This window comes from Rhinichthys klamathensis, unplaced genomic scaffold (genome assembly GCF_029890125.1).
Source record: "Rhinichthys klamathensis goyatoka isolate OS25496 unplaced genomic scaffold, OSU_Roscu_1.1 h1tg000107l_1, whole genome shotgun sequence".
Classification (NCBI taxonomy): domain Eukaryota; kingdom Metazoa; phylum Chordata; class Actinopteri; order Cypriniformes; family Leuciscidae; genus Rhinichthys; species Rhinichthys klamathensis.
In genome coordinates, this window is record NW_026606645.1 from 1,283,520 (window position 1) to 1,307,394 (window position 23,875).

The following is a 23,875-nucleotide window of genomic DNA, read 5'->3' on the forward strand; positions in this document are numbered from 1 at the left end:
ATCGCTTACCCCACCTTTAAATAAATAGTGTTTTTAAAGATTAACTAGATGACGTAAATAAGCATGCACAAATAAATATACTATATCACCCAATATTAACCAATATCAATAAATTGAAACAAAAAAATCTCTAATATTGGCCAATAATCAGTGCTGTGTAAATATCTGTGCGATCAGGAAACATAATTGATTGTATTTTTAGCATGCTGTAGAAAGCTTGCGGCTGAACGGACGAGACACTCACATGTGCATCAGGTCTGTGTCGTGATGCGGTTCGTGTTTCACCTGCGGGTTGACAATGGCGGGATGGGGGATTCCCGTGGCATGGGGTCCAGGAGGGCCTGGTACCATGTGATGAGAGAACCTGAAAGTGAAAAATAATGCGTGTGGGTTAATGTGTCATTCACTATCCGTATTCATAGCTAATATTAACCTTTTGAATATTCATGCTCTCAAAATAAAATAAAATAAGTCTATGTAGCCAATGTATGGAATTTCCTGTCTCTACTTTACACAAAAAGCTCTAATACAACCTGATCGGTTTACGTCAAAACCATTCGTTTCACAGTTGTCGAAAACCGTTTGTGCACTCACCATCCCAGTGGAGGGGTCATCTGTCCAACTCCCCCAGGGGAGAGAGGGTAGAAATTGGGAATGTCTGGTCCAGGATGATGCCTGGGCATACCTGCTTCACGATTCAAGAAGAAGCGGATGAGAAAACCACAGTGACGTGTGTTAGTGTGAGACAGACACATCTGGAAAACAGCAGTGTGACATCAATGTGTGCTGCACAGTTGGGCCCTACGGTCCGGTGCGGTGCATAAGCGGATCATGGGATAATTAGGAATGCTTTTGCGCTGTTCTAATAAGCCCCGCTGATATGATTCATGCTGCTTTTGGATGTCAGTTGGTCTGCGGTACTAAGCTTCTCAACTTCACCCCAAACACACGCGTGCACACTCAGACAAACACACATTTGCACCAAGGTCAAGACAGTGTTTGTGCATAAAGACTTAAACCGAGGAGGGAAAAGTGAAGTAAGGGCCTAGGGCTAAATTAAACTGTCAAAAGGGTGTCCGTGGAAGACAACAAAGCCCTAGGGATATATACACAAACAGCAAGAACATTCAGTCTAAAATCAACCCTTGCATCTCCAACTGATCATCTTTCTTTCACATGGAGCTCAGAATGTGTGGTCTGTTACTGCAAAAGGCTAAAATAGGCTTTAAATTACTGCGCTAAGTACTAGATAACATCATTGTCTTCCTTATGCACGGCCTAGATGACATCAGCCAGCAGAAAAGGAAAATCATTTCAGAAACATTTAATTTTTACTTTTGAAATATACATTCCTGGTGATCCTACTGTGCATATTATTCCAAAGGTAAACGTGGTCTACTTTGATTTCACGCCGACTATCTGTGCTTTCTATGCTAAGTAAAATGACTGAAACATTAAACGCTGCACATTTACCTGAATTCTTACTGAAAAAGGCTACTCTCTCACATATTCTTTGTGTAAGTGTATTATCCATTCCGCCCTCGGCGTATTATGTCTGATGAATAAGTGACTCCATGTTTGTGTATGAAAACAGAGCAAGTTTTGGATCATTGGCCAATCTGCTTGTGGCGTGCAGCCTAGTTCAGGCTATTTATAGCTCTCCAGACCTCCTCCACTTCATCACATCCTGTCTGCCCTCTCCCTCGCCAGTTGCCACAGAGGTGAGTGCTAGCCGGAAGGAGCACATATGGAGTTGGGTTCGCGTGCAACAACGCCTGCCAAAAATCTCAACGCCCCTTTAAAACTGTAACCCCACCACCTTTGACAGACTTGGGGGGAAACAGGATTCTACTAAGATTGAATTGTTAGCTTATTAAAGTGTAAGTGTATAGTTCATGTCTCTTCGGATCAGTGATATTAGAGAAATAGTGCTAAAGAACACCAGGAAATAACATTCCAACACATAGCAACAGAGTTAAAGGGACAGTACACCCAAATTGAAAATTCCATCATCATTTATTCAGCCTCAAGTCATCCTAAACCTATTTATTTGATCTGTGGAACACAAAAGATGATAGATGACAAACCCTTTTGATGACCAATGATTTCCATTGTACTGAGAAAAAAATATATTCTCAAAAAATCTTATATTATACAGAATAAAGTCAAATAGGTTTGAACGACATGAGGGCGAGTAAATGACAGATTTGTCATTTTTGGGTGAATATGAATTTTTTTTACCCATATTGTTCCCGGTTTCCCTTTTCCCCCCATTTTCTTTTCCGCTGATGTAACCAAAAATATTAACCAATAATATCAAAGCTTACATTTCAATTCAATAAAATGGATTAAATCAAGCTCAGTCCTATATAATTTTCCACTGAATATTCCGTTTTACTCAGAAACGTCAAAATGCGTTAAATGTATTTTTTAATATTTTGAATCTTGAATCTATTTTGGCTTTCTCTGCCAATGCTCCCACACTCTGGAACAGTCTACCCCTCCACGTCTGCTCTGCCCCATCCCTGCCCATGTTCAAAATGCACCTCTAAACATTTCTTTTCACTAAGTCCTTTGACCCATAAGTCAAAGTTGGGGACTTGTCAATTATAAGAATCATAGTGGAAGCTAATTGGAACTGGTTGCAATTGTGAATTTTGACTATATAATTTAGTTTTATATGCATTTGTGTAGCTCATGGATATTAGATTGAACTAAAATAAAACTAAAACCATTTAATACTTAATGTACAGACCAATGACAGACGTAGTTATAGCTGCTAAATTGTGATTTTAGATGACTTTAATAGTTTGCAATGAACAACAGTAGCGTATTTGTGCGGTTTGCATGCGTTTACCTTGCTTGGGGTTGATGTCCTGTGGGTGGTGTCCCGAGTGTGGGCCGGGGGCGAAGTGCTCGTCACTGTATGTGATCAGAGGGGTGAGGGGGTGAACGGCATGGGACGGCTGAACCACCGGCACCTTATTTGACTGCAAAACACAGAGGAAAAAAAAAACTGATATTGTAACACATCATAAAATGTGACCGAGGCATTCAGACTAACAAATGGGCAACAACCCAAAAAAGTTGAGCATGCACACTTCCAGCTCACCAATGCTGATGTGTGGATTGTCTACTGCAGTAGTTTGGGGCAGAAACGAATGAATAAAGAAGGGGGTTGGGAGAGACAGAGGAGGAGAGAATGAGAAACAGGGAGGGAGGATGGGAACGCCACAGGGCAGAGGCAGACCAGAGGTCTCGGGGCTGAAGATCAAAGGGAATCATTAGCCAGTGAATAAGGGAGTTCATTACAGAGCCCCGGCCGTCTGCGGTGGAACTAAGCAGGGTTAATCACGTCAGCAGCGGACTCAACACACACACACACACACACAGCTCTGAGCTGACTCACAAAGCAGTGCTCTCCACACCACAAAAGGACATCAAGTACACAGTGTGCAAGAACATGTAGCAATTTTTTAGATAATTGGTGAGCTTCTCCTTTACCTGGTCTACATATGATCTATTTCTGTCCAGAATAGTTTATTTATGAGAGACGTAACTGCCAAACTCTGGATTTTCTTTGAGCCCAAAATCAAAGTTGGGGGCTTGTCAATAAAAGAATCTAAGTGGAAGCTAAGTGGTACTGGTTGCAATTGTGGATTTTGACTAATTTAATTTAATTGTTTATGCATTTGTGTAGCTCATGGATAGTATAGTTAACTAAAATAAAACCATAAAAGAACATTTTTGTTACTTGAAATACACAAATAAAATAAAAAAAATAAAAAACTTTAACTTTTTTTTTTCCATAGCAACATTTCTCATTTTCATTTAGTTGAACTTGATGTACTAAAACAGCTAAAACTCAAATAAAAATTAACAAATATTTTATAGATATAAACAAACAGAAAACACTCGACAAAATTAACCAAATCTTTAGTTAAAATTAAAATGGAAAGTATAAAAATAAAAACTATTTCAAAATATTGCTAAAGACTATAATAGAATCTCAATGATACTAAATCAACACTTTGTAGCTTAGATTTAGCAATAAAGCTTTATAAAATATTAAATAGGAAATATATTTTTATGAGGAGACAAATCTCTTTCCCATTGATCGGTGTGGTAGCATGAGAATTATGAAATACATAAAGCATCACTACACATGCACATCCTTCACCATTCATTAATTTGCACTAGCGTGATAAAAACTGTCCTGTATTTGTTAGCCAGCAAAAAAAGACACAAGAACGCACATTTGTTCATTGTGAGTGGACAATTCCCAGGAAGACTTGAAGGCAGCTTATAATCACATCAAATTTCAACAAATGTATTAAAAATGTCCTATGAAATCAATCTGAATACAAAAACAAACACGATTGCCTTAGAAAGAAAAGTGCAAAAAATCATTTATTGATTGCCTACTGTTCCCTAAAACTTAATTAAGGTTCAGCTGTATTGAATCTCCACAACTTTACCCGTCTCGCACGGGTAAGAAGTGACCCACCCGTCCCGTGCCACAGGCAAAACTCCCACAGGCATGAATGAGTGGTTTGTCCTAATTTGGGAGCAAAGGTTGCCGTTTCCGACCAGCTTATTGGCCAGAGAGGCAGGTGTAGGGTGCCATTTCCTCGGCAGACGTACTGCTGTAAAACCATGGGGAGGGAAGAGTGTGTCCGTGTGCGTTTGGATGGGGGCGTTATTTCGGAGTCTCTCAGACACCGGAGCGTCTGAGAGGGAGGACGATGAGATGAATGGCATTCTCTGGAAAGATCCCAGCTCTGATAGCCAACACTAGGAGTTTCAAACACGTCCAAAACGGCTACATTTTCCAAGGCATTTTCTGGGAGTCTTGATGCTGATAATACAAAACTGTATATTTATTTATTACTCAATGCTTTTGAAAATGCCAGATGTAGGACATGCACTTGGATCCTTTGTTGGTCCTGGAAAAACAAATATAGTCCTGGCCCTATCCCTAACCCAAACCCTAGTAAAACCAAAGGAAAATGTTAGGTTGATCATGTTATTGAAGCGCTAAGCTCTAAGTGTATCCCTAAAATATGCTGGGAATGTTGTTCCAAGACCAACAAGGATGTTGAACAAGGAGCATGTCCTATTTGGTGTAGCAAATATTATATTTAACCACTTTTAGAAGGTTATTTCGACCCCACTTTTGGGGTAATAATAACTTAAACGTATATAAACTTTGCTTTACTTCAGTACAAAGGAAACAAATTGTAGCCAGCTGGAAAGTCGTTTTGAGACCAAGAACAAGCCTCTGCCAACCTTTCACATCTGCAGTCAATCGAACAAACTTGAAATTGGTACTGGGCAGACGTTATGTGCCCAATTAATATTCATGAGGCAGGCTGACAAGGTTTATGATGGGTCAGATTCTGCCAGATGATTATTTTTTGTTAAGACTTGTTTATCAGTATGATGGCTGATATAATCTAAATAAGTGAATTCACATGCTTCGAACGAAACACACAAACAAATTAATAACATAAGATAAAAGTAATAACATAAAAATATAACATTATTAATAAATTAAAAACAATAGTAAAACATCTGCTTTGCCCTTTTTACAAAATAATCAAATAAAAAACTAAAATTAGCCTGTTAATAATTCACTCCCTTATGTTGTTTAAATACAGGTTCAACTGATGGTCAGAAGTCACGGCTAATCTGGACTAGTAGTTTTAAAAAGGCTCTTTTGCTACCTTTAGGAAACCTTATCCCTGACTCGCCCTCATTACTAATATGTGACTGGGGGGCAGTAGCTACTGTGAAAGGCCTTCACTGGAAGACTGCACGATAGCATCCTTACCCCCTCTTCATTTTACGCCTCTCAGCTCTTATTGGCTTTTCCTCTGGGAGAGAGATAAGAGGCAGGCATATTTTTCATTTAAGCCCCTAGTCTCTGTCTCCGAGTAAAGGAGAAAAAGAGATACCAAGGAGCGAACGAAGAACTTAAAACAGTTCGAGTTGAAGAAAGGAGTCCAACGCAAGCATCATACAAAAGACACCACAACTCTCCAGTATGCCAATACGAGGTCCTCGACTCACGGCAGCCATGAAAAGTGGGAGCTGGCACTTTGCGTTCCACCTTATTCGATCGGGGCCTCTTTTATGTCCTCTCAGTCGCAGCTGTCAGAGCCCATTTCTCTCAACTTCTTAATAAACTGCCATCTCGGAGCATTGCATGAAGCTACAATTCCAGCAGGGAACCTCAAGACTGCAGTGCCAATTCGTAGGGGCCCCCCGAGGCACAACCTTGAAAAATGCTCACCCTTCCAAAAAAAAGAAAAGAGAAAGAAATAAAATGTCATATTTAAAATACATTCAGCTTTCCAAAAATGTGGTTGCCTTTAATATACGAAGGCAGGGTTTGGTTCTTTTGGCTTTCTGTGGTCTTAAATAAAAGTCACGCAGAGTGATTCACCGCCACTCAAGGCCATTCAAATCCTTCCAGGTGGTTTGAGATCACAGGCCGCGCCACCCAGTTCCCAACCCGACTCAATTGCGTATTAAACTAAAAACACTTTCGCCCAACCCGACCAGGAAGTGGCCGGACACCCCGAATGCCCACAGGAACCCTGTTCGGATGGTGCCATGGCGATTTATCCCCAAGGATCTCTCAGGGGCCAGATTTTTCACAGGCCCGGGCGACAGGATATGGCACGGACGTACCTCCCCCCGTTCTCTCTTTTATTATGAAGAAAAATAATAGGCTTAGGTTTTTCTATTCATATTTGCAGAGAGGCGGTGCCGATTGAAAAGAAGCATGTCCATTTAGGATTTTATAAGCAGGTCTGGCCAACCCTGCCTCTAGAGCCCCTCAGATGTGGTTTAAAAGAAATTTCATTGTGCAGAACCCAAGCTGGCTGAGGGCCTGCAGAAAATCCAGAGGAAAAAAGCAAGAGTGCGGGAAATGGCAAACTTGGGTGCAATGAGTTGGGAGACAAAATGGACACTGTTCATTTAAACAACTTCTCCAAATAAGCACCTCTACCTCAACCAATCAGCACTAAACACTGAAAGCTAATGAAAATGATCAGGTCTAGATGATAACCCCTTTTCTGTCTTTTACAGCAGGATTGAGGTTTAGCATCCAGATATGGCTTTTCTAACCCAAAACCTAACCAGGCTCATTGCAAAAAAAACTGCCTGTGGCGACATTTCTGCAAAATGACATTAATGGCGCTTTTCCACTACACAGTACCAGCTCGCCTCGGCTCGGCTCGACTCGACTCGCCTTTGTTTGGTTTTCCACTGTGTAAAAGTTGTACCTGTACCTGATTTCGGGTACTTTTTTTCGTACCACCTCTGGCGAGGTTCTGAGCGAGCTGAGGCGATACTAAAATGTGACGTGAAAACAATGCCGACTGCTGATTGGTCAGAGAGAATCATCACCATTGCACGCGCCAGATGGAATAGTTTGGCCAGATATAGTTACTAAACTTACTACTATTATTATGGCAACTCGGAAGAATACGCCGTGGTCAAACGAGGAGGTGCAGACATTCCTTTGTTTGGTTGCCGAAGAGGGGATCCAGCGAGAGCTTGATGGGGCAACGAGGAACGAAAGGCGTCGCTATGACGACCGGGTACTATTTGTGGCGATACGTTCTGCAATGGAAAACGGAACGAAAAGCGAGCCGAGTCAAGGCGAGCCAAGGCGAGTCGAGTTGAGCTGGTACTGGTAATGGAAAAGCGCCATAAGTTGCTTCTTACGTGTTTCGCAACACTTTCAAAGTGAAATGTCCAGTGAGTAGCGCTAAAAGCACATCAACTTTTATCCGAAACAGATCTGGTAACGCTTTAAATATGTTGGTTGTTGTACGTATTGCGGCAGTTCAGAAAGGAAATGTCTGGCGAGTTGCACTAAAAGGTTAATGCTCCAACACGTTTGAAACAACTACACTAATACTAACGCTAAACCGAACCAATAGTGTTGACAAAAGCCAGCGTTGAGATAAAACAAGTGTTGAAGGAACCATGCTATTTCCGCTGCTTCTACAAGACTTTGACCTTGTTTATCGTGACTGTTCATGGGATTCGTACCCGATCGCGTCGCATCGCAAGTTTAATACTATACCATGCGAGTTACAGAGCAAGTTTAGCCATAGAAAAGCCATGCATATGGAGCTGGTTATGTGATGCAAATGTCTAAATAGATTAATTTACAAATCATACACTATGGTAAAAGTGTTCTTAACTGTGCGAAAATAAGTCTTTATTAACAGATAATCGGTCTCTGTAAGTAGTAATATAAGATTTGTTAATGTTTTACTGCCACTAGTGTTTATTTCAGCTGGACACTGCAGTTAAATACTTATGTTTTTGTAGTTTTGCCAAAATTTAGGTAGAGGCACATTTTTCCAATCATCCTATGTTGCCCAAAACATTGTCAGTATGTTACCAACAAGCGTTTTCATCGCACCACCAGCCCTTTGTCCTCTACTCAATTATCTCATTTCCGTGGTGCAGAGGGGGGGAGGGGAGGGGTTATAATAATCGCTTCCCTCTACTGTAATTTATATGCAATGAGGACTCCTCATGCCCGCAGCTACAATAAAGTGGCTGAGTGAAAGAGTGCAAGGTGTTTTGCAAACATTCGAGAGTTGGCAACTTAAGTGGTAACGACAGATTGCCATACAGCTACAAATCTAGGTGAACTCCCTCTATACTGTTCACCTACGAGAGAGATGACCACGCATGGATAAAAGGAAATTAAAGAGTGAATGCAATGCTTGCATAGGTAGGTTCAAACAAGCCATATATTCAGGTCGTTCTGGGTTCAATACGCATAATAATGATGATCAACACATAAAATATATTTCAATTAATCCACATATAAGGCAAGGTCAGTAAGCGATTCTATCACACTAGTCTTGTCTATGCCAGCATGTATAAGTCTTGTGGCTATACTTTTGAAACGGTGTAGTGTTTTTAGTAGTTTTTGTAAGACGAATGTGTTGAAACTATCTTCTGTGATAAATTGACATGGACACAATGGTAATTTAGATTTAACCCTGAAAATTAATTTAAAGCATTGTGTAAGATGCCCAACTTTCCCAAATCAAAATCAGATTAAGCAATAAAAAAAAAAAAAATTGCTGTTGAAAAGAAAAAAAAGTGAATTCTGGTGTTGTAACATGGAAGTTACAACCATAAAAAAAAAAAAAAAAACATGATATATATGAATGAATAAATAAATCCAGTGGTGTCGTAGAGAAAAAAAGTTATAAAATAACAATAATTGTTAGAGGAGGGAGTTCAAAAATTAACTTGCGTTGTAAACAGTAAATTGACATACACGAAGGTAACGTATATTTAACCCTGAACATTTATTTAGCACTATGCAGGAAAATCAGAATAAACAAGTACAAACCAAACAATTTTTGTGAGAAAAATTGACTTGCTTTAGGTTTGTGACTATTGAAACATTTGACAAAACACAGTCCAGTCCTGAATAGAAACACACCCTGTACTACCAGCCAAAACAGTTCTCGCCCACAAACACACACACACACACCCTAGCCCAGGTGTTCATACTCGCATCCCATTGGTGGAAGGCATGACCTTTAAATAACAAAGATAAACACACACACGCACACACGTTGCCCACTCAATTCGATATATTGGCCCCTTTAAAGCCCCAGTAAGTGAGCAACCCCAGTGCTGAGACGCCCAAAATAAAGAGAGGCCCCCAGTCTAGAGCGGTGGGTTATAACTGGAATGTGATATTGGCAGGATGGCCTGTTGGCTCTGGGGCTTAATGTAACCAAACCCAATTAATGAAGAGCTCTCATGGCACATGCCACATGCCCAAGGTAACGAAACAAACAAGAGGAGGAACCGAAGGGTGGATGGAGAGTGAGAGGGGTAGAGGAGACGGGAACGAATGGAGGAAAGACTGCCCTAAAGGCTTTAAAAGAAAGAGAGTGAGCAAGAGAATGAGCGAAAGACAGACCTTATTTAAATCATTCACAGGGACAAGTCTATTTTGAACATTGTTGTCAGAACCTGGATGTTACACCCACCAAAAATGAATATTCTAAAATAAAAATATATATTTTACATTTAATCAGGTGGTTTGTACATAAAAATAAATAAATAACAGGGCTTGACATTAACTTTTTGAGGCACTTGTCCTTTGGACAAGTAAATTTATGTTTCTCTTGTCCATGCACAAAAGTCACTTGTCCGGGTAAAGATTTATAATTTTATCTAGGGCTGCACGATTTGGGGAAAATGTCATATTGCGATTATTGAGTTCAATATTGCGGTTGTGATATGCGATTGCGATATAATAAACAAATGGTTTCATGAGTCAACTTGTTTGGTTCTAAACCAAATGCACACACAGATTAGTGATAATTCTGAAATTAGCAATAACAACTAAATGATTGATAACACCTATAATGATCAATAAGCCATTGATGTCTGGATAAAAATTAACTGTCTAACAGGTAGGACATATACAGAAATTGAATAAAGTTATCAAACAGTCTGGGCTGCATAAATTATAATTATATATAGACTACTACTTATTGAAGCTACACAAGTTCTTTAGTCAAGAGCAGTGAGTAATTTTCTCTGTTCCCTTTGTTCTTTCAGTAACTTTACTGACAGAACGCTTTATTGGTAGCTGGCCCTTTAAAAGCATGAACTCTTTATGTCCATCATAAGACTGTTCTTATGTTATGAAGATACTCGACAAATGTCATTTTGGCTTAATTGTGTGTGTTGTTGATGTTCGTTCAAGCGCGAAAGAGAACTTCTGGCGCGCGGTCTGTGCATGCGCATTATACTGGCGCGCGTCTTTCTGTGAGTCACATTCAGGACATTCACAGGCAGCGCGAAAAAATGTGTTCGTTTCAAATCGGTAAAATTAAATCTGTAAAATAGACGTAACGAGTGGCACATAACGTGAAGTAACGTGGCATTTTATTTTGTTTGAAATTTAACTTGTCCGGTCGGACAACTAATTTTCTCTTCTACTTGTCCTACAAAAAATCCACTTGTCCCGGACAAGCGGACAAGCCTTAATGTCGAGCCCTGAATAAGAATATAAGAAAACTTTTTATATCCTTTGGGTTTTTACAACAACAAAAAACTAAAAACAAAACCATAAATAGGGACTGTACAAAAATAATTAGTAGTACCATATTAAGAACAAAATTTCCAAAAATAATTAATAACAATAATGATAATAAAATAAAAAATAAATGTAGCCACACCAACTCTTCAACCCATGTGCTAGCTTAGGTTCAAAGCATGGCATTCAGAAATGTGACAGCAGTGCACCAGCTGTCATCTGCAATAGTCAAGCAGAGGAGCAGAAGAACATCAAACATCTCACCCATTAATGGCCCAGAAAACCACATCACCGGCATATGCAGTGCTGCATTCTGACAGATGTGAACCATGTGAAACAAACACAAATCTGATACATAAACGCTGGGACTGCGCCAACCTGAGGCGGCGCACGCCACGGACGAGGAATTTAAAGCTCATTGAGAATAAAATACAATATTTATCAAGACAATAAGGCGACAATAATGCTGCCTAACTGACAACAAAGGATCAAGTGTTGAGTGTGGGCTGTGACGACAATTAACAGACAATTATATAGACATTGGCGATTGGTTGTGAGGTAATATCGTCACAGTTTTGCGTTGCGTGGAGCTTATATAAGGGTCCTCAACATCCCGCTGCACGAGGCTTACGCAGGGCTCATTTTCACAGCAGGACCTGGTCACTTCAAAGCGCCACCGAAAGGTCAAACATTCCACTGAAGGGGACGGGTGTCAGCGGGCAACGCAGCATCCACTGGCCACACACACACACACAACGTGCTATTAGCATGCATTCTGACACAACAGCCACACACATTAAACTTTAAAAGCCAGCACGACTTCTACATGCCAAACACAAGCATCCGTGATCCTCACAATGTTGTTGGAAGTGTGGAAAGCATGTGAATGAACACTTGTTTATTCCTTTCTTTCATACCGAGCCAGCTCTCGCTCTCACTCGGTTATTTATGGAAGGCCGATACTCCAACATAATCAGACTGGCCAATCGCTGCTATGCTAGTGCTAGCTTTACAGACAACGAAAATGAAACCGCTCAGTAGCAAAGCACAAATTAAAGGACTGCTAAATGTACAGTAGACGCACTTTCTAAGGGTATCAACATTACAACCCAAAGCATTAGCGTGTAACAGACATGAATGATCCCTCAAATCATGCGGCTTGAGTAGAGGCAGACTATTATTTTTTCAAGTGATCAGAATTTTTGTGTTAATGGACCAGTCATCAGTTGGGTTATAGCGGTGAATGGGATGCGACTGCATACAGTGCTCTAAAAGCAAAAGAAAAAATCTGCAGAAGCGTTTCCATGACTTTCCAAAAGAGGGTAAAAATATTGAGAGATTGATTTACAGCAGTCAGAAGAGAGAAATATGTCACATTTGCTGTCACTTCCTCAGTCATTGTATTAGAAACACCCTCACAGCAGCGTTAATTTGCTTTTTGTCATTTACTGACAATGTAATAAAACAATATATAGCCTTATAAATGTGTGTTCAGTTTTGTAAAAACTGACTAGATTTGCAAATGTTGCTAACTGTGGAAAACGCCTCACAGTCCGTGAAGGGTCCATAATCATAAATTGTCAGAAATCAAATAAACTAATGAGACAAAAATAAATTAAAAATAATATACAATAAAAACACCTTTTAAGAAACAAATACATTTAATGTAAACAAATACATTTAAAATTTTATTTTATGTTTTATTCTATTTTATTATACATAACTAATATTTTAAATGTTTATTTTATTTAAATATATTTTTAAATTAAACATTTATTTAAATTCATATTTATTTTAATAATAGTTTATTTTATTTAAATATATTTTTAAATTACACATTTATTTAAATTCATATTTATTTTAATAATAGTTTATTTTATTTAAATATATGTTTAAATTAAACATTTATTTAAATTCATATTTATTTTAATAATAGTTTATTTTATTTAAATATATTTTTAAATTAAACATTTATTTAAATTCATATTTATTTTAATAATACTTTAAAATGGATACAATTATATAAAATTGACATTAAAATAGATGGTCTTTTCTACAGAAATAATTGGTCCCACCACAAGGTTAAGAGCAGAATCATTACCAAAAGAAAATGAATGTACCCATTTCAACTCCTCAATTGCTGTAATAGTTTATCCTCACGTCACGATAATAGCTCAGAACACCTAACTGCACAGCAATCGCCAAAAACAACCTAGCACTCAAACGCTCCTTCCCTCAAAACATAAAAAAATCAGTTTCTTCTACGACACAAATAAAGAAGGAAGCGGTGGAAGACACATCAAGTTCTCGAGTCATTTCTGAGCAGGCGTTTGAAGGAATGGGATTTGCCTGGCATGTGCAGACGGTGCTTGCCAGCACATTCACACAGGTATACGGCACATAAATGGCTGCCACTCTGGATTTGGGAGGAACTTGCAGCGAGGGGAGAATGAGACCTGTGGGGGAGCTTGTGATGGAGGGGTGGAACAATCCGCTCCCTCGCAGGCTCAGGTTAATGTTTGAGTGAAGCGGTGATCCTCTGCCACACGTGTGTTTGTTACCGTGTGAGCACGTGCACGTGTGTCTGTACCTGCAACATCAGAAGTGCTGGGCTGTGGTGAATGGAGCTACTTCAGATGCCGGGTAGTGACCTAGTTTCACACTCTCAGCAACAAAGCCTGAGCTTTACGGCCCAGAGTTAGGGATTGAGATGAGAAGAAAAGAGGAAGCGGAGCAGGGGGAGGGTGGGAAAGAGACAGAAGTCTACACCGGTTGAAAGCAAGTTAACATTGCAGAAGATGTGGATTTCTGCTCTGCACACATCATAAACATTCAATAGTTGCACATTAGACACATTTTCTCTGAGCACTGCAACAGTCATGTTATGACATCACGCTCTGTGGCGTCTTTTTTAAAAACAAGCTCAACATATAACAATTACTATAAATCAAAAATGTAAAAATATACAATCTACTCCACTTTCCTGCAATCCTGCAAACATGCAGCTTTAAAGATTGCGTTCTGTTATTGATCTTCTATTCTAAACTGTTTTTGCATGAGCTTGTGTTTCCAGTGTTCAGCAATGGGACGAAATGTGCAGTGTAATTGCCCATTTAGGATACACCCCAAAAACAACTCTACTGAAAACCTTCCCCAAATAAACCCACTATATCCCAGGCACTGTTATATTTAAAGGTAAAGTGTTTTCCATTTTCTAAAGTGCTAATGTGCAAAGTAAACTTTTCCACAGGTAGCAATGTCAATGTCATGGGTTTGATTCCCAGGGAATGCATGAAATAATAAATCATAAAATCATAATGCAATGCACAGTAAGAAGTGTCTGCCAATTGCGTAAAAGTAAATCTCTACGAAACGGCAATACAATAAATGAATGACATGAAATTAAGAAAACAGTCAATACCGCTTGTTTCTTGAGATAAATGCAGTCTTCTGTATGTTTGGAAACCATTATTTTTCCAATTACCTTTGCTGGCACTAGCTCTGCAGAAAATACATACTACTCTGCCTTTCAAGGTGCAGTAAGAGATTGGAAAAATGCCGTTTCAGACAGAGCACCAAAACACACTTGTAGCCAATGAGCAGTAAGGAGGAGGAGAGAGAGAGCTCTGTGCACAAGACAGACATTAGCAGAACGACTATAGAAAGAGAGAGATGGCAGAGAAAATACAAAAGTGGAAAATGCCAGGGAAATATAACTTTAAAAAGAAGGGTTACGATCAAGCAAAAGACAGCATATCTTAGTTCTGTGAAACACAGAAAAACCAACGTTACTCGCGTATCGAGAAAAAATAAAGCAACCTTAAGGCCTTCCTGCTCTCTCTCTACAGCGCTGGAAAGCTTCTCTGATATTAAAGGTGCAAAACGCAAGTCTCTGAGTTTTTGCAGAACTACGCCCCCTCTGGCGACAAGCGAAACTGCAACCAGAGTTGTGCACGCTCATGGACCACATGCATCTTTTATTGGATATGTTTTATGTTTCTTGTTGTACTATTCTTCCGAACACAATTCCTAGTTTATGAAACTGTTCACTAACAATGGTAGTAAAACCAATTCTGATTGTACATGTATCTAGCTTACGCTAAAGCATTACACATTTTACGCATCGTCATTTGTTGTCATACATAGATTGGCCGTATCAAACATTAGAGACTGGGCTATATCTTACCGTTTTATCAAGAAAAAAGCCAACTGAGGATCCCGTTTGAGACCAAGAGCAGACCGGAGATCTCTCCATTTGTTGAATGCCTTCCCGAGGTTGACTCTCGTCTTACTCCGACGCCTGTCTGACTCCAATTAGGACCTTTTGGTGGCACTAGACAAAATTTTTCTCTTCTTTACTTTACGTGGAGTTTGCGTTGGGGTTTGGAATGGACTACAAGCCGGTCTCTTTGAATCCATCTTCTACCTTTGACGCACGAGTTGTCTTCGCTGATGCGGAGAATGGCGGCGCCGGCGAATACACAAACCTGCGAGACATAGCCTGGTGAGCGTGAACGCGCATGACGTCACGCCCAGTCTCAAATTCGAGCCCGGATCCCTCTTATATATTTTACTGTACAGGATTATAGAGGCAATCTCAGTGCACAGAGAAGGGCTCATTCAGCCCATCAGGCAGTTCTTTAAGCATGTATAGGATAGAAAAACAGGTATTTTTAACATGAAAAGTTGCGCAATGCACCTTTAACGCAGGTCCTTCCCTTTTGCCTGATCGTAACCCTTCTTTTTAAAGTTTTGATGTTCAAGGCTTCTAATAATAATTATAAGCCTGGAACATCTAAACCTCCACCGCCCGGTTTAAGCATCAGTTCCCAAGTTTCTGAAAAGTGAGATACTCCTAATATATGTTTTCTTCTTTTGGTTCCCCTTTTAGTGATCGCTTTAACTCCTTAATCTTGTCACGTTTGTAATATATTAGTTACTTGGACTATCTATCCTGTTATGTAGGGAGCTGCTCATGAAAATTAGGGATGCACGATATCAGCAACCATATCGGTATCGGCTTCATTTTTGATGTTATCATTATCGGCCTGATAAGAAAATGTGTCTGATATATTAAAGTCGATAAATAATGGATTATTTCCTTCAGCTGAGACACTTCAGATGTGCACTGTTCGCCATGATGGTTTTGAATTGCTTGAAATATGATGGGAATCACTCAAAAAAGGAAAACACAGTGCAACATGTTTGTCAGCAAGTATGTCATATAGGTTACATAAAATTATAAATGAGAACATTTTAATTGTGTGCTTGGGACATGGATTTTAATGGTGAGACTTTTGTTTTTGTAATAAGGCTCTCAAAAATGTTATAAAAATTTGGATTTAGATTTATGGGCCAATATATCGGTTATCGGCTTTCAAATTTAAAGAATTATCGGTATCGGCCAAGACTTTCACATAGGTGCATCTCTAATGAAAACTATGGTTTTGGGGATGGAAGGGATGTCTTTGCCATCGAATAAGTAGAGGAGCTAGATAACAATTTGAATTATCGTAGTAACACAAAATGCTTTCACTTATCGAGGGCGGAGGCATTAGGTAGGGGCCTGTTTGTTTTGGTGATTTCAAATATCAACAGTGTTTACCAGAAATACCCAATTCCCCAACATTCTGCATAAAGTACATTAAATAACAATAAAGTACAGTCACATACAGGATTCCGTTTATATGATGCATTTTTGGCATCACAGAAATCATAAGGCATATGAAATCATATGACACTCTGGTCACTAAATATAACTAGGTCCCTCATTTATTGCAAGTCTATAAGATATTTTATCCACCGGACGAAAATCAGTCTTAAAGTCTTATCACTAAGAAAAATAATAGTACACCAGTCCTCAACAAGCCGTATGGTTGCATGTTATTCATGTTCCACTAATTAATTTTTGTATTTTTTTATTTCCCAAAATCAATTTTCTTATTATTTAGCTTGAAATCGTTACTTGTGCAGTTCTCCGTCACAGAGATAATTTAAAAAGTAAATGTGATATTTCTCAAAGACCGCAATAGATCAAAATCTACTCTGTCAGATTCAAGACTGAGTAAGTCTCAATAAGACAGAGGGATCAATTGTAACAACCCTACATCTTCACTCCTTTATCACGTAAAGCCTTTTGTTGCACTGTTTTGCTTGTAGGTAGGACAATACCGCATTACGCACAAACCTCTCATATAAATGTGGCCTCGCCACATTGTGAGGGAATTAGCTAGTTAACCTCAACACAACTGCTTTTCAATTTAGCATCAGCCAGTGAAAACCCTCAGTCTGAGAGCGCACACACACACACACACACACTCGCACTATAATCCCTGAAGAACAAATGACTTCTCTCAACCCACGCATGACTAGGGAGCACTTCAACAAGCTCTTGAAAGTCGGCTCACACACAGGACGGGCACCTCCCCCGGTTCGATACTTTTGAAGGAGTACTTTTGTGGCTATTGTCCCGACTAAAGCAAACAAAACATCGGCTGTGTGCAAACAAGACGAGACGCGGAGGCGGAGTATGCAAACGTGCATGAGATCTTTGTTTTCTTGACTTTGTGCAAAGGAGATAATGGGATAGGAGAGGGAACAGGTCCAAGATCTGGTCTAACGGAAAGGATTCAGAAAATTAGCCCAACCCTGTGTCTGCAAAATTCTTGTGCATCGTCCATTAAATGACAGATTGAAAAACAGAAGTGTAAATAAAGGTGTCATGTGCTACAACAGGGTTTTAATTAATGTTCAATCTCAAAATGAACCTGGCAATCTCAGAACGAGCTGAGAAACCATCAGTCAGTAATTCTAACGCAGCAAGTTTATCTTCAAATGGCTCCAATAATTACAGACTAAATCTATAATGCATAAGCAGCATGAATGTATGCCTTCTTCGATGCATTAATATTGATCAAAGACCAGGTATAAATATCATTGTATGCCAGGCAAACCTAGTATTCTGCAGGAATATGAATTATACCATAATGGATTCCAAAACCCCCAAAAACTCCACAATGTACTATAGAAATCACAGCCAATCGGAATATATTTGATAATTTAAACATTTGTGGCTTTTAATCCATGTCTGTTAGCTTATTATATGTGCAAACGTCAAGTAAATATGTATTTACAGTGTTTCTCTTCTGTTAAAACAGACGAAAAATACTGATGACTCATCTTGGGCGTAAACAAATTAATCTCTAATGAAATGCTCTCAAGAATGAGAAATACCACCTTTCTGTAACGCAACCGACTAGCAATAGCAACTCATGATTCATGACTGTTTTTTTTCCCACTAGAAATTTGTGGAAAACACTTTTTCAACTTTGTACTTATTAAATGTCTTACAACTGTTATTTGTGTCAACAATATGGCCTGTATCCCTAAGGCCTATTCTCAACAGTACTGAAACGGTTTATATATTTGTGTTCATATAAAATGCTTATATGCTAGATTATTTGAAATATAGCTTCAAAACTTCAATATTTCAGCCCATCTCCAAATCTTGGTAACTCAATGATCGCTCCAGCCATCTTTATGACTCTACACACAGCCAGTCAACGACATACACTACAAAAGTTCAAAAAGTGTACATTTTAAAATAATAGTGTCATCAAAACTATAAAATGACACTTCTGTTCTGACAAAAAAAATATTTTAATGAAATTCTTTTATTTCGATGTTTAATATAAATCACTATCAAGATATCAATTTTAAAATATATGAAAGTCCATCTTAGGCCCTATAACTGGTCACCATTTCTTTTAAACTTTCACTATTTTTAAATCACTTTTGCCATCACTGCATCATTTTAAATGGTGTGAGAAATACTTTTATAACAACTAACAGTATAAATTTCATGTAGTCTCTCAATTAATAATCATAAAAGCCACATGCATTATAATTACAAAAGAATACAATTAATTACTTGAGAAACAAACATAGTCAAGTTTCTCCAGAAGTTTGCAGGCTTAACATCAGTATAGTGTGGTCTCTCACCAAGATGTAAATTAAATCTTATTATAACCTATGCATAGATATCCTTTGAGAGGCACAGATGTCATTATTAAGCGCTCCAGTGGTTGCAAGAAGTTGGTACGAGGTGCACAAAGGCAAAGCTGAACAAACGCAGTCTTGCGGAGTATTTTTATAGGTTTCGTCATCCAGCATCAAACAACCGGGGAAGGTAAACAAAGTGCTACTTGTCTCAGGACTCACATCCGCAACCAGAACGAGAGTGAGTTAGACAGAGCATATCATACAACAAAATAGCGGGTGAACAATAGCACATGCTCTAAACAATACAGAAATGCCCGTTCTAGAGTGTATTTGAACATGCAGTCTCATATCACAGGCTCTATATATTTGTGAAGGGCCCTTCAGCAATAAATGAACACTCCACATGGGCTCAAATCAATTAGCGATAAGGAAAAAAAACATCACAATGCAGGTCTGTTGAGATCAGTAACAGTAATGCAGAAGGCCAGAATCAGAGATGAAAGATCAGATCAAAGCAGCAGAGCAGTCAATTTGTCTGATGAACCTTATTAACAATAGGCTGAGATGCACTGGTAATGGTTACGGTTTGTGTAAACCATGATCGAGGCATGAACATGAGAACATAAACATAGGAGAAAACAAAACAAGAATGGAGTCGCATGTATTTAGTATGTATACAATAGTAAAAAAAAAAAATGTTTTGGGAAGAAGTCTCTTACGCTTGCCAAGGCTGCATTTATTTAATCAAAACTACAGCAACAGCATAAATATTACAATTTAAAATATATATTTATTATCATTTATTCCTATGAATTTTCAGCATCATTCCTCCAGTCTCCAGTGTCAATGATCCCATGATATCAATGTTGAAAACATTGCGGAAAAGATTTTGCGGAAACCATGATACTTATTATTTTTTTAAAAATAAAGTTATTTAAAAAGAATTAAAAAGAGTTAAAAAGAACAGCATTTATTTGAAATAAAAATCTTAAGTAACATTATAAATGTTTTTACTGTCACTTTTGATCAATTTAATGCATCCTTGCTGAATAACAGTAATTTCTTTGAGAAAAAAAATCTAACAAACTAAATTATATATAAAAAAAAAATGTTAAAATGATTTTTGTAAATTCTTACATTTTTATACAAAACTTAAAGGTTGGGTAGGTCGTTTTTGGTCTAAAAAACTTTTTCCCAAATTTGTTTAAACTTTCTATATATATCAATGCATAATTAAAATGTAAGTACTCTGATAAAAAGAGTATAAAAATCGAGTGACTCTAGACCGTTTAATCTGCACTAAACACAGCTCATTATTTCCTTCCGGGACGAAACAAAGGATTGGCTTAGGCGACTGTCACTCTCTCGCAACCATGGCAACACCCCCGCTGCTACATGCGCTGCCCACATGCGCGCACTCGTTTGACTCGAGGAGGGTAAGAGACTAGTAAGAGACACAATTACATGCAAAACACGGCGTATATGTTATGAATCTTACACAAAATTCACCTTCATCACAGTGTAACTGATTGTAATGGGAAAACGTGTATCAATGCAACCTGTTTTTAGCTTTGCTTTATGTTACTAGCTCGTTAACGAATCAAACTCAATATATTTTAAACTTTAACAGTATCGATATGCTAGCTTGATAGTGAGTATTAACAGCCATGTTAGTTGTTTATATTCATAATGATAAAGTTAGGTATTTTATTACATGTGAGTCTGACATGATGTCACTACATGCACTGCTCCTCTCCGCTCGGCGCTAGTAAGCGCGTCCTCCAGCTGTGAGCGGTCGTCATCGCACGTTCATGTGTTTTGGGGGCGTGGTTTTGGAAGGAGCCCAGAATGGAGGGGGTGGAAGTGAATGGAGATAAGTAGCTGTGTTTATTACAGCCCTGAGAGGACTACAGACACTCGATTTTTATACTCTCTTTTCCAGAGTACTTACATTTTAATTATGCATTGATATATATAGAAAGTTTAAACAAATTTGGCAAAAAGTTTTTTAAAAAAATTCTACCTACAATACCTTTAACATAAAAACAAGCATTTTATATATTTGACTGTTTTAATATAAATGGATATAAACATGTTTATAAATAAATTTCAACAAATTTCATTTGCCATTAATAAATTCATAATGTAAGGAACACTAAAAAAGTCAGATTTTCATACTACAAAATATCACACATAATTCAATGTGTTACTTGCCATTTCTCAGGTAATTGTTTGTGAAAGTTGTTTATACACCATTTTCTTTCCAGTGTGGCCTATATATATCGCCATAACAGATGGCTACAGGCCACCCTGCTCTCTGGGTCACTGAAAATGTGTTTATGTTGCCATCAGCATCTTAAGTAAGTGTATTTTGCACAAATTGGACACCTCCAGGGGCGGGATAGTTTCCCCCGTTTCAGTCTAATGTGGGAAAGCCTGGAGCTTGGGGGCGGGTGTGTTGGCAGAACCGGGCACACGCTCCACTACAATAGCCGAGGCTCGTTAGCTCCGTAGCAATCCCACCGCCTACGCCACACCAAAACATCGCCCGCATAAATATGGGGACATCTGCAAGGGTAATCACTGCATTGTGCTCACATTTTCTGCTCTGCTGGACGGCAACAGGGCAGCCTGCTTTTCAACACCTCTCTCCCCCTCCCTCCGCTGGTCCTCCCTTCCCCTGCCTGGGCTCCGTTTCAGGGGTCAGAGTCCCTCAGGTAACAAAACCCCCTGAGACTTGTGCTGAATTACATGTAATTACTCCCCACAATCTGATTGATTTTGGTCTGAATAGGGCAAGAGGACACCTTTAACTTCCTGCTTGCCTTCCTTCAGTGTATCTTTGTCACTTTTTTTCTACGTTCCCCATCTCAGTTCGCCTCCCCCCCCCCATCCATTTCCATGCACAACAACCCCCTCTAATTCCCCTCACCATCCCTCGCTCACCCTCCCCTTCCCCTCTCTCTCTCTCTCTCCAACGCTCACGAAACGAAGCCAAGACTCTTCATCTAGTAGGAGGCAGAAGGCTTTGAAGAGATCAAAGCCAAGGCCGCGAGCAGTTGTGCGCCCTGGGAATACGCCGCAGCTCTCTGCTCCACAGCCCCCTTTTTCCAGCGTCATGTCGGATTGCAGCTGGATTGCATTTCGCCAGTTTTCTTAATGCTCTCGGTTTTGACTTTGACATCACTGATCCCCCCCCCTCCCTCCCCAACACACACACCTTCAACACAAACGAGAGAGAAAGGAAGACAGAAAAAGACAAAAACAAAGGAGCAAAGGAGAGAAAAATCAAAGAGAGCAAAGTTAAAATGGAAAAAGCTGGAAAAGAAAGGAGTAAAATAGGAGAAGAGAGATTGACAGGGTGATTTTTATTTTCACAACTCCATAATTGGCCAGTTCAAAGGCGGATGAAAAAAGGAAGCATTTGTTTTTAATTCCGCGGCAGATATGAAAGGAGCGACAAACTTTTATGAGTTCCCCAAAAATTAAAGACAGGCTCTTTTCACATTCAAAGAACAGGGTGTTTTTTATGGCCGAGACCACACAAAAAGAGCTGATAGCAAGGCCCGCCCCTCCCATCCGCTGCAAACATGACCGACTGCGAGATGCCGAAAGAGAGGGTTTTAGTGTGCAACACAGAGAGAGGGAGTGAGTGCATGCAAGAAAGAGGAAAAAGAGGCTGTATCCATACATCCATTAAACAGCCTTGCTAATAAAGCCTGGTGGCAAGCCATCTTTAACTCAGAGAAACCCTTTACCAAACTCCTACACCAGGGAGCATGAATATTTCAGTGGCGTCTGATCCACGGAGCATGTGAAGCTCTTTTGCCCCCACATACACAAACAGCCTGACAAAAAAATAAAAATAATGAGCTTCAGAAAGAATATGGGAAAAAAAAGTGGAACCTAGTGGCACAGAGCCTCTATTGATCAGGAAAAAGCAGTGCAAATGAAGTTCAGAGATGCGTGCATGCATGTCCGCAAACAAAATGCGGTTTCAATCACTGTCACTAATGAATTTCTCTCGAGATGACGAAGGTTTGACGAGACGCTCGACTCGTCTGTTCTGGTGTTTCTACGTGCCAAAATTACCAGTGCTACACAATTTTCAACAGTTATACAACTAGCGTGATTTGATAGAAGAGGGTTACTGACACGCATCGAATGTCGATTCTCAAACAAACAATTGTAAAATGAGAAAAACATGGGGATTTTAAGTCATCCGAGACTTCAAAATGACACTGGGAATGAGAATACACAAAATGAAGCAACAATGAAAAGGAGTAAAAAAAAAAAAAAATCCAACTAAACTGGCACAAGAGCGTCAGCTATATTGTCAAAATAAAGCAGGATTTAAAGAGGCCGCTGGAGGGTGATGGAGGTCACAGCCAGGCCTGGAGACATAACATACAGGAGAAGTGACGACAACTGTGATGCGAAGACAAAACACGACATTGCACTTCATTTACACGTGCCCTCAGGATCCTCTCAACAGGTGCTACCGCTGGATTGCAGAATAGATGTGCATTAAAAGGTCAAGAAATAACACTCGTGTGTTCAAGCCTGTTCAACGCCAGCTCAAAAATGATCATTTTTAGGATGTAAACTTGGAATTGTATATAACGAAAAATGTTCATGAATTTTACATTCATGCATTTAGTAGATGGTTTTATCCAAAGCGAATTATTCAACCATGTTCGTAATACAATATATACGTGTATGACAGCATTTCTCGAATACACACAAAAGCAATTTCATTTGGGC

At 39.2% G+C, this 23,875-nt stretch overlaps 1 protein-coding gene across 4 annotated transcripts in view; it reads right to left on the reverse strand.

Moving 5' to 3' along the window:
* Positions 1-23,875, reverse strand: part of lef1 (lymphoid enhancer-binding factor 1) — a 45,267-nt gene that overhangs the window by 15,126 nt on the left and 6,266 nt on the right. For 2 of the 4 annotated variants that reach the window (XM_056253591.1, XM_056253593.1), the window contains exons 4-6: positions 2,858-2,990; positions 595-685; positions 245-364 (exon numbers count right to left, since the gene is read on the reverse strand). In XM_056253591.1, coding sequence (XP_056109566.1) covers positions 245-364; positions 595-685; positions 2,858-2,990 — 344 coding nt within the window. Of the gene's footprint in view, positions 1-244; positions 365-594; positions 689-2,857; positions 2,991-23,875 lie in introns of all 4 variants that reach the window. The other 2 variants (XM_056253590.1, XM_056253592.1) reach the window with 1 other exon arrangement.